Below are 12171 nucleotides of genomic sequence, written 5' to 3'. Positions count from 1 at the left end.
CTGACCTCAATTGACATTGCTGGTCTTCGTGGCGAATGGACCTGCCATGACCCTCGTGTCATTCAAAATTAAAGGTGTTTTTTTTGTTGCTTTCTTTGCCCTAAGAGATTGGTGTGCAAGTATAATAAGACAATTTCAGAGCTTGAACTATTCTTTTATTGTATTTTTTTGTGATCCACCTTCCTTTAATTAACATGTACTCTCAGCCCCTCATCTCCCATCCCGTCCCATTGGAAAATTCTAACTACGTGACTATAACGTCTAAATCCGATTTGCTGTCACCCACTGTTGAAGGGTTTCAGATAGCAGCCATGCCTTGTTAAGGATTCTGCTGAGCGTATGCGTAAAAGAAGCGAAAGCATGAACCTCTCGCATCTCCTTCTGCTCTCCAGGGAAACGTGACCTTCTCCTGCTCCCAGCCCCAGCTGGTGGCCACAACCTTCGTAAGCTCAAGCGCCAGCTTCCTGTCGCTCCCGGCAACGGCGGCGGCGGCGGGCAGTGAGGAGGCGGGCTTCTCGCTGCGCTTCCAGTTCCGGACGTGGAACGCCGACGGGCTGCTGCTCTCGGTCCGTCTGGCCCCCGAGCCCCAGAGAGTGGAACTGCAGATCAGCGGCAGCCGGCTGCGTCTCACCCTCCACACCTCTGCCCAGCAGAAGTCCCAGGTCTCTACTGGTGAGGGGCGCCAGGCCACACACACACACACACACACACTCGTACAACCACACACACACACACACACACACACACACACTCAAACACACTCTCGTACACACACACACACACACACACACACACACACACACACACACACACACACACACACACACACACACACACTCACACACGCACTCTCTTGCACACTCACACACACACACACTGTCGTACACACACACATACACACTTATTCACACACTCTAGTACACACACACACACACACACACACACACACACACACACACACACACACACACACACACACACACACACACACACACACCCACACACACACACACACTCACACATAATACAAATGTGCCCACAAACGTGCACGTCTTGCCCTTGATGACCTGGAAATGTCCTGTCTGCAACATGGGCCGCATAAAGTCCATCTGGCTGTCTGTCTTCTGTGTCTGCGAAACCGTGGAAACCAAACAGGAAACAGGCAAGGTCAACCTGGCCCATCCCTCCCCCCTCCCCCTCCCTTCTCCCAATCCAACCTCAAGTGTGAAAGGACACATTCAACTTGGGCGTTTAAAATTTTGCTTGGCTGTGTAATTCACCTTTGACCTCAGGAATAAAAAATAACAATCATAATAATCCTCTTGGGATTAGTGGAAAAAATATGTTATCCTCTGTAGGCAGCCTTTCAAAGGAATTGGCTTTTCCCAAAGATAAAACATGTAATCAACTGTGAATGGAAAGGACTTGCAGCAGACGGCAGGAACAGAGGGAAATGAAGATGCAGAGGACAATCACAGCCAGAAAACCCTTCAACTCAGGAGCCATGCCTCATCAACATTCATAAACAACGCACATGCCCATATGCTGTTCTGCTTCGTCTCAACGGCTGAATACTGCTCTAAAATGAACATTGTGCTTTAATAATCACGGCAACGTATGAAGGACCACACACACACACACAAACACACCTTCCCTGAAGAGTTTTCGGTTATTTTAAACGTGTTAATTGTGGTATCTAAATGTTTACCTAAAGGGATACACCGAGACATCTAAATTGGCCCTTTCCTGTCTTACCCAGATTCAGACAAAATTAATCATTGTGCGTCCAAAGGGGAATTTTCTGGGTTAGCATTTGCTTCGTTAGCCGCTTCCATTAACATGCTTAATTACAGTAGCCTAGCTCCTGTTTATATGAGGGGAATACACTTTTAATTTCCAAAGATTTTCTATGAGTTAGTTGTTTTTCCAAATGAGCCAGTAACAACAGAACAAGATTGTATTTGTCAACAAACACACATAATATGGTTTTCGGCACTGTGCTTTTGAAAAATCAGCTGCTTTTGCCTGGGGAGTCCTTGCGGTGGGTAACCTGTCAGCGACACATCAAAGGTAGCCTAATAGTATCTGCGCCGAAAATAAGGCCAAATTATAAGGCCAATGTATTTGTAGAAAAGTGCAGTGTTGTCGTGTTGTTACTTGCTCCCGTTTCAAATAAGTGACTCTTCAACAAGAGCTATAGGCTACTGTTACTCTGCAAGTCAGTTGAAGTGGCTAACCCAGCAACTCCCCCCATCCCGGCATATACATTTAAATGAAATAAACTTAGTAAATGATATTGCATACCATTGAATATAAATAATTTGGTCTCATTAAGAAATTATTTAAAGTCGTCATGAGAGCAATTTCTGTATCAGCATGTTTTATTTAGTTCATTTTCGTTGGTAGATTCTTCCTAACTGCTTCCAAGAAAGAAGCAAAATAGCTATACTTTCCATTCATTGCATTGTGAGAATCGCTCACCCATAGCTAAATTAATCATCAACGAGAACACACCACTCGGAGGTTCAATAGTTCAATCCTGTTCACGGTTCCCCGTGAAAGGATGACAAGAACAGCCAATCAGTATGGTTGATTTTCGCCGGCAGCCTTGCCACCTCTCCCCCAGCACCTTCCCCAAGCCCCGGGTCACCCCCCCCCCCCCCCCCCCCCCCCCACTCGTCCACCAACACATACACACGACACTGCAGTCTTTTAATGAGCTGCAGTCCCAAACAGGACTCTTAAGTGTCCCCCACATGACCCTTGCTCTAACTTTGCCCTGGCAACCCACACGTTGATAGCTCCGGGTCATCTTGAATTTTGTATGAACGATTCCCTTTTTTCAGATTCCGTAAATAAAAAGGACAAAAAAAAAAGCCATTGCTGAATAATTAACTAGTTTTAGGTGCCTTGACCTGATGTATCTCGGCTAAGTGTCTCGGTGCGCTGGTGTGGAAGATACATTGATTTGGATCCTACTCCTTTCCTAGCTCGTCCAGGATAAACAGCGGCCGGCGATACACGCAGCGCGATCCAGCACGCATGTCTGTATCGTTTTCCAGTGCACAACATGACTATTGACCAATTCGGTTTCTTTATATATATATCTGCCCGAAATGAAATGAAACCACTGTACGTATTAGGTATAGGGATGTCAAATCTGCAGAAGCAACAAAAGTACAGCTCAGTTCAGATTATATTATACTTTATTGTCCCACATGGGAACTCAATTTGCAGTAGGGTGGGATACACAATATAAATACATGAACATACAAGAACAAATAACGTAAAATGAAATCCACTACAATTGTCAAAGTAGTAGTAGGACACAGAGAAGGTGCCAAGTGTGAAAGATTAGATTACGTTGGAAATTGCCACTTGTATTGATCTGATGTTTGTGAGTGTTAGCTAATTGGAAGATTTGAATGCTACAACTAAAAAGGGAATTAGGTTCATTACAGGGACGTCTGGGTAGTGCTGATTGCTGCACTCTTTGCATACGTGGCCTAAATCGGCTGTTTTTTATCATATTAGCCCTAATCTGCAGTGCTGGCATTTTTTCTTGTTGGTTTAATTGAATTGAGCGTAATTCCATACACAATTGAAGGCGTGAAGTAATGAGAAGCCATGCAGGAGAGGACATTTCCAAAAGGTCAGCACACAGAGGTCACATGATCGCCCCCGAACACAATAATGGCACCACAGGGGAAATAAGCCGGGAGTTATAAAAGCAGAGGGAAGCATGACTCGGCGACCGCCTCTATTCTGCTGTCCTACAAAGGATTTCCTCATTATTTAGACATTACGCAAGATACATACATATATTTGTCAATGTCTTCTCGTTCCATGTATATACACACAGTATATAAACCTCCAAAATGTGATGTAATATAGTTGGTTATACACGCGAGGCTTTGCGCCGCTCCCGTGTTGTGTCTGCTAAGGATGACCCGACTGGTGATTGGTGAGGACGCGTTCTAATCCACCCTCAGTCCCCCCCCGGGACACTAAAGCCACGGCGCTTACTACATTAAAACGCCATGGAGGAGGAGCGCCCTGCCCCGAGAGCGCGTTGTGTGTGTGTGTGTGTGCGCACCACAAGTCTTCTGGGGGTGGGCGCGCCCCACCATCCCACACCCCGAGCCTGGGTATATGTCAAGCAACATTGGCTTCTGAGAGACTCTGTTAAAAACACAGTCTCTGTTTAGTGTCTGTTAGCGCTCTCCGGGGAGCGCTTAGCGAAGGCTGACTGATGTGACATCCCCCTCTTTATTTATTTAGAGGCAGAGGGAAGGGGCGGTGCTCTCGACGGTGTAATGCGCGTGAGCCACCTTCCCTCGCCTGCCTTTCTGTAGCGCGAGATCGACTGCGTCAGCGGGACGGCCGTTGCCTCCTATGTGCTTTGTGTCTGCTCGTTGTTTCGATGTGCCATCGTGTTATGATCAACTCTCGCAGCAGCGGTAGACGCTGTTTCCTGTTTTTTTTTTTTTGTTCAGGAAATGAATTAATTATGAGGTGTGTTGGGCTGAACCACCGCGTGTCAACGTAGATTTGCATATAGCTGTGTTAAGGGGATCTAATGGAATTGATTGTGGGATGTTGTTGTTGGCGTGGCGGAGGCGGTCTAGACTCTCATGGGCAGTGTAGCAAGCCATAGCAGAGGCTGTCTTAGGTCAACCGGTCGATTCTAGGCTACTACGGGAAATCTGAATGAACGAACGTGAAACCATCCCGGAACATGTGTTTTGTGACTCAATGCAGAGGTAGACGGTTTTCATCCATCTGCAAGTTGTAATACCATCAAATGTTCAATGTTTTGAAAAGATTTTCAACGTGTGTGTCTCGTTCAGGTCACAATGTGAACGACGGCCTCTGGCATTCGGTGACCCTTGACACGCGGGACCAACAGATCAGCCTGACTCTGGACGACGAGGCGGCGTCCGCCATCGAACCGTGGCAACAACTGCAAGCACAAGGAGACTTCTACCTTGGAGGTCAGCCCATTGTCCAAACACCTTCTGCAACAGATAAAGCCCATCAAATCGCAATGGGTTTTCTTAGAAATCCTAACATGTAGACGCTAGTACCTGAGAAGCTTTGTAAGTTCAAGTGTGTGGCCTGTCCACTCATGTGCATTTAAAGTCTCCACTCTGCCATAACAATGCTGTGCACCAGACAAATTGCGGTATGAACTACGCACGAGGGCTGTGATTTCTTTGTATTCGGTCGGTTCACTATAAATGAGGCTTTAACGTAACATTCAAGCAAGTCGTTCTACTGTATTGAGTCAAAAGCGGCAATAGGATTTCTACAGTGCGTAGCATGCAACCTGTGAGGGCCCAGGAGGCCCGACCGACAGCCAGAGGCCCCCGCCGGCTTGTATGTGACCTCCCCTCCCTGCTGCGCCCCCATCCAGGATGTCCCTCTGAGGGTTGTGGGCACCCCACGCCAGCCGCCTTCCAGGGGTGCATGCGACTCATCCACATCAACGGGGTGCTGATGAACCTGCTGCACGTCCAGCAGGGCTCCCTTGGGCGCTACCACGCACTGCAGTTTGACACGTGCGGCATCAGAGACAGGTAGTTGTTTTTGCACCTCGTCACTCGGGTACGCGCATCGCAGCTCAATGAAGGGGAGAGCGCGGCGGCGGCCACGCGACACGGATGTCTCTCGACCGATGTTGACGAAACCCTTTGCAATCCGTCTCGACATCACGTCCAATAGAGGTCGACCGGCGTGATTCTCCAATTAATCTCAATTGTGTGTAGTAATATTGAGAATAATAATTAGCTTAAGGCTAAGGAGCCGCCGCAGCTTTTCCTGTATGACATCCTGTCCCTCATAACCCCTGCAAAACAGCTAGCTTGAGGGCTTTATAACAACGTCCTTATTAAAAATGTATTTTCGCATTTTTACTATTATTGGGTACATTTTTTTACTTGAAGATGAAACGTGCCTTGTGTTAGGAATGACATTGCTCAGAACAATCCTGCGTTTGGCTGTGAATTTGATAAATAAAACTCTTGGATCTCTGGAGTGGAAGCTCAGGCTGTCCGGCTAGCGCGAGGAATCCCTCTCAGGTCAGAGCTACATGACGTGTGCTTCAAAGATCACACACTGCGGCTCACTCGGATGGCAGTCATGAGAAAGCACACAGCAAAGCGGGGATGAGCCGCGAGCCGCCAGCCGTGGGGGAAAGTGACCTGCCTTCAGGACGGAGAAGGATGAACACAAACATGTGGTTCCTGCTTTAAGAAGCATCTGCTGTACAATCCCTCCCCCTCGTTGTGAGGTGTGTTGTTATTTCAGAATGTAACGAGATACTTGGCTCAGAAAAAAAACAATCACAAACCCTACTTTATCACCCTCTTTGCTTGGGGAGACCTCCACAAAGGCATGGGTTATTATAAGACCCTTTTTTTTTCTTCCGTTTTTACTGATGTATGTTCAATTTCCCCTCGCTGTGTCATTCCGTTGAGTAATGACTACCATTTTGCTTTGTTAAGAGGACAGGAAGATTAACCTTTATGAGAGTTAATCTACTTTTCCTCTGCCGTCCAATCAAACTTCATGGCTCAATTTATGGGGAGCGAGCACTTCTCTGCACCGGCTACTGTAATTTCATGACCTGCGAGGGCCGCGGTGAACACAACAATAGAAATGGCTGGATGGTAATTAAACCATCGCCTGCTACCCTATCCTCGCTGAGGCCGCGCCGCTCCGCTGCAATTAATGGGTCGGAGACGAAAGTGTATGAAATTATAGATGCAGCCTTGAAAGGGCGGCAATTATGTGAAATTCAAGGAGACTATAGGAAGGGACTATTAATCAGGACAGTGTGGTCTGGGATGTCCGTAAAACGCCCCGGCGTCGGGATCCCGTAAACAGGGGCATTTTACACGGAACGTGTCGTGTGATAGTGTGGGTCACGGCCGACCTCGGAACGGACACAAATCGCTCTGGTTTACGCGTCTGTCCGTGTGCCTGTGTGTAAAGAAAATTGTCCATTAAATGTACCGTTCTACGATGTACCGTATTTCTTCCATAGCTGCCGTTCTCCTGCTCTTCTCCTTCAGTCGTCCTCCCCCTCCATATTTACTGTGCCGAGCGAAAGCGCGGATTGAAAGAAAAAAAAGTGTCTTAAGCAGAAAGCTGTGCATTGAAGCCCACCTGCTGTCCCCCCCCCTCCCACACACCCCCTGACCCCGCCTCGTTCCAGATGTCTGCCCAACTATTGCGAACACGGGGGCCAGTGCTCCCAGACCTGGAGCGCCTTCCGCTGTGACTGCTCGGGAACCGGACACACTGGGGCCACCTGCCACAACGGTCAGCTGCATTCTTTTATGCCTTTTATTTCCCTCAGCGCCTCTCAAGAAGCTGTACCACACATGCCCACACACACACACACACACACACACACACACACACACACACACACACACACACACACACACACACACACACACACACACACACACACACACACGCACACACCACTCTCGCACGCACACACACACACATAGTATTACCTTTGCCAACACTCTTTTGCATTATGTAACCACCGAGCCATTGAATATCATTCAGGGTGGTGTGCTTCTGTTTTTTCTCATAGACAGGCAAGTATAGCTTCCTTCAGCCCGCAACCTAATGTATGCCTTTCGCAGTCTCTGTACCTTTTCTTTATTTTTCTTTGTGGCTGTTTCTTTTATTGGGTATTTTTTTGCCTCTGATCATTTCCCCCCACTTATGAAAAAAAATATTTTGTTCAGAGGGACATGTCGAGGGTTCTCTCATCTGCCATGTCAACCCCCCACCCCCTCCCTCCCCACACACCACTCCACTCCCCAATATCCATCCTCTCAGCTCCACCACCAGACACACCCTCCCCTTGGTACCTGTTTGATATTCACTGTGGAGCTCAAAAACCTCCTCTGAAGCTCCCCTTTCCCCAGAATACAGACTTCTTGTTTACATCCAGGCTGATGCCGTTGTCCTTGCTTGTCAGAGGCAAGACGGCATTTAAAAAAAACAAAACATCCTCATGAATTAAAAATAGGACCCCCTTTCTCTGCTACTTTATGGTGTTATGTGTCTGGGATGGAACATTCGCCTGTGGGCTATTCTCTGCGTTTCCCATTTGATAATAGACATTATGGTATTTATTGGTTCTCTTTTTTTATTCATAGCGGAGCTCTGGGGCGTACAGTGTTTTTTAGCAGCTGTTGTTTACCAATATACAGAATCTTCTTTTGACACTTTATGCTGCCCCTCTCTGGTGTTGAGAGTCCCTTGACAATGTTTATTGTTGATTCTGTTCAGTCCTCGCCGCCTAGCACCGCCTACAGAAGTGTCAGAAATGTAATTAAAAATGATTTATTGAATTATTGTTAGAAACTATATCTAAAGAAAAGTGCGGTGCTTTAAAGCACTAAATGAATCACAAGTGAAGTAGACTCACGGTACTCCGAACATCAAAGCACTCCGGACGGACGCTTGACCTTTTCTCGCGAAGTTCTAAATACTTCCAGGTCATGGGCGATTTATAATTGGGGGTCATCCCTGATCCCTCCTCTTTGGACCCCCAACACTTCCTTCCTTCCACAGCCAGTCATTTAGGAGAAATCAAATGTGTATTTAAATAGAACTAGAAATGACTCCTTTGTACCTGTTCAGAATACATAAGACCTAGCCCCAGAGACAGACCAACTTTGAAATCCTATGGGGCTTTTACTGTACTGTGAGTCTGGAACACCGTGGGTCTACGTTACTGTAATATACTAGGGCCGTTCTTCCATGCTTAAGCGGAAACCACATCAAACTATAATGCAGACCCACATCCCCCCCGAAAATGATAAATAAATGAAATCGTATTCACGGAAATCTTTATTCAGGGGAGCATTGCGTTCACCAGAGGAGGAGCTATTCTGTTCAAATCACCATTTTTATTCCATTTATTTTTCCCTATTTTTATTAAGGATAATCCCTATCACGGACCCTCTTAATTCCCATTCCGCTGCTGTGTGCCTCCTTCCCTCAGCCCTCTACGAGCCGTCCTGCGAGGCCTACAAGCTGACAGGCAGCTCCTCGGGCTACTACTCCATTGATCCAGACGGCAGCGGACCCCTGGGGCCCGCGCGGGTCTACTGCAACATGACGGGTGAGCTCGCGGCTTCTCCATGCTTGTCACCTCTCCCGGACCCCCCTCCTCACTCCTCCCAGCGGGGAGTCCCTGTGGAGAGCTGGCGGGTGGCGGGGGGGGGGGGGGTGGGGGGAGGACAAGGAGAGTTTAGTCCCTCACAGATCAGGCCGAATCGACCCTCCCCAACCCACCAGCCCCACCACAACTGGCAGCTGCCGCTTTCCTCCCTGCCAGTCGGGTAGGGAATCGTTAAGGCCATTCGATACGCTTCCTGCCGCGGCTTCACCCCGGAGTCTGGCTCTTTGATTCGCTTGTCATAAACGTCTCTCCCCGGTGGGGAAAAAAAGGCCCATGTGCTTGTTGTGCACACATGTGCTAGAAATGTAGCCATCCATTTAAAAGGAAGGACATAAAGGTCATCGCGCTGTGTACAATGGTTAATAGACCGCAGCTCGGAGCCGACCCCCGCACACACACTCACACACACACACACACACACACACCACAAAATACAAAATAAAAAAAAACACAAAAAAAGATGAGCTTGCACTTTGGGTAAGTGCTGGGAAAGTGCATATTCAGTTGTAAGACAAGAGAGAGGAGTACATTACTGCGAGATCACAACTCACGCCGCAACATCCAGGGTGCTTTACACAGACGAGTGTGTTGGTGGCTGCAAAAACGCGCAAAGAAAGAGTTTCAAACCATTTTAATGAGACAGGTAGGCAGATTTACGCTTACATCGCCTGGTGACACGGACAGATGCAGGTTTCTGTCTGAGAAAATCACTCTCCCACTGGAAAAAGTAATCTTTGAACTTTTATCGCGAAGCAAGGAAGTTATTCCGAAGACAATATATATTTCATCAACCGCCCGGAAATCATTCCTGAGGGTGAGACCGAAATCGGCTGTTCGTTGAATCACTGAAAGAAGAGAAATGGAAAATAAAAGTCTCCTCATCTCTTTGTTTCATGGTTATAGTTTTGACGGAGCAAAAGTCTCCCACGCCCATCTATATATATATATATATATATATATATATATATACACACCCAGGCGCTCCCAGTCGAGTCCCTCTCCGGCAGCCCTGCGGAGCTCCATGCTGCGTTTCCCTTCTGTTCCCTCTCACAAATCCCAGTCAGCTGGCATCCAGGGAGGCCTCAGGTTGACCTCAATTAAAGACTCCATTAGTGATGTAAACAACTCTCAGCTCAACAAGCAGGCACGCGAATAATCACAAAGTGGAGTGGGATTTTTTCTCTTAGGCTAGGTAAACACCAAATCCCCCATAATGCATACTAAGCGGAGGGGGGTTGCTAATCAGCACTCACCTCAATTAAGCATGCAAAACCGTCCACCTGAAGGGGTTAACAGGAGTGGGCTTCGGGGGGGGTTGTGGAGTTTGAGTGTTTGTGTGTGTGTATGTTGTATGTGGAGGGGATGGAACGTGTGGGAAAATGCATGGTACACCTGCTGAAACGCAGGTAATCCCAGGCTGATCATCAGATTTAAGAGAGATTTATTGGTTTATTTGTAAAGCAATCCGTCCTCTACCTTTGTTCAACCACCTCTGGTTGCTGTTGAGGCAGGGGACACAGGAATAGTGCTCTCCACAGAGAGCGGCCAGGGGGAATGGGGAAGCAAGGCTAACACGCACACACGCACACACACACACACACACACACGCGAGCACGCACGCACGCACACGCGCACACACACGCACACTTTCCTCGATAGGTTCTTTAAATGAGGGGGTCGCTTTCATAAGCCTATAGGGGAACCAAAAATGCACATAAGCAGAGTTTTGGGGGGGGGTAAATGGTGACGTAAATCTACCGAGATGGCACTCGAGACAGGAACCCATTCCCGGTCTCTGGAGCTGTGAGTCGGCAACTCGACCACGTCTACGGCACCGTGCCGCTGTTAAAGCAAATTCTGGAAATTCGATTAGTCATGGCCAAGCAGGATTTAACAACATTTCCTCTATTCCCTGTAACAGGATATTACCGCAGAGCCGCTAGGACCCGGCTACGGCTGGTCTTGGGCAAAGGTAGTCGAATGCGGCTGGACAAGAGTGCATTGATTAGGCCGCGTGGGCACTAAAATTGCAGTGATTCCTAAAAAAAAGCGGCCAAAAAAGGATATGCTCTTTTTACGGGCAGCGTTGTGGGAATGGGCGCAGGGTGTGTGTGTTTTGTGTCTGAATGTACCTTGAATGTGAATGGCTGTGCTTTCCAGCTCATTTGAATGGGTGTGCAATGTCAATGGTTGCGCTCTGTGTGTGTGTGTGTGTCTGTTGTGTGTTTCTGATGGTGTTTCTGTCTGTCTGTGCGTTCAGAGGACCAGGTGTGGACGGTGCTGGACCACAGCAGCAGTGCTCCAGTGAGGGTACAGGGCTCCTCCCCCCAGAAGCCCTACATCATGAGGTTCAACTACAGCGCCTCGCCGGAGCAGCTGCGCGCCATAGTAACGGGCTCCGAGCAGTGTCAACAGGAAGTGGTGTACCGCTGCAGGAAGTCCCGGCTCTTCAACATCAAAGGTGATCCCCCTCTGTCTGAAGGATTATTTTGTCTTATTCTTTATCTCCGTCATCTTCTTCTATCTTCACACAAACAACACCCACTCCAGAGACTCACTCATCTGCCACTTCCAGAGGACCCCCAAGCCAGCCCCCAGCCAGGGAATACTTTTACATTTATCTCCGGCTCTCTGCCGCTCTCATTTACGGTTGCTGTCGTTGGCGTTTTTTCGAGGGGGGGTTGCCGTTAGCGCGTACGGCAATCGCCAATCAGCGCGGTCGACATTCATCCAGAACTGTTCGGGGAACTCGCGGCGTCCCAGCCACACCATATTTGCTCCCGAAAGCATGAAATATTCATGAAGCCCTGGGTTCCACCATTCCCTAAGTGCTCAGTGTGCACAAACAAACAAGTTCATTATCACACCAGATCAAAGGGAGACACCCGTGAGTGCACACGCACACACACACACACGCACAAGCCTTTTATAGCACTATTGAGTGTATGGAATCT

The 12171-nt window shown here is 48.1% G+C and overlaps 1 protein-coding gene across 1 annotated transcript in view; it reads left to right on the top strand.

The window, feature by feature from the left end:
* Nucleotides 1–12171, top strand: part of LOC115533625 (contactin-associated protein-like 5) — a 55501-nt gene that overhangs the window by 26070 nt on the left and 17260 nt on the right. Inside the window, 6 exon segments of the mRNA XM_030344211.1 lie at nucleotides 393–672; nucleotides 4851–4994; nucleotides 5417–5579; nucleotides 7220–7326; nucleotides 9038–9157; nucleotides 11478–11678. Of these exon segments, the coding sequence (XP_030200071.1) occupies nucleotides 393–672; nucleotides 4851–4994; nucleotides 5417–5579; nucleotides 7220–7326; nucleotides 9038–9157; nucleotides 11478–11678 (1015 nt within the window).

The sequence above is a fragment of the Gadus morhua genome, chromosome 20, assembly GCF_902167405.1.
Source record: "Gadus morhua chromosome 20, gadMor3.0, whole genome shotgun sequence".
NCBI classification, from domain to species: Eukaryota; Metazoa; Chordata; class Actinopteri; order Gadiformes; family Gadidae; genus Gadus; species Gadus morhua.
The sequence above is the reverse complement of the archived record's forward strand: the minus strand, read 5'-3'. Positions and strand labels throughout refer to the sequence as shown.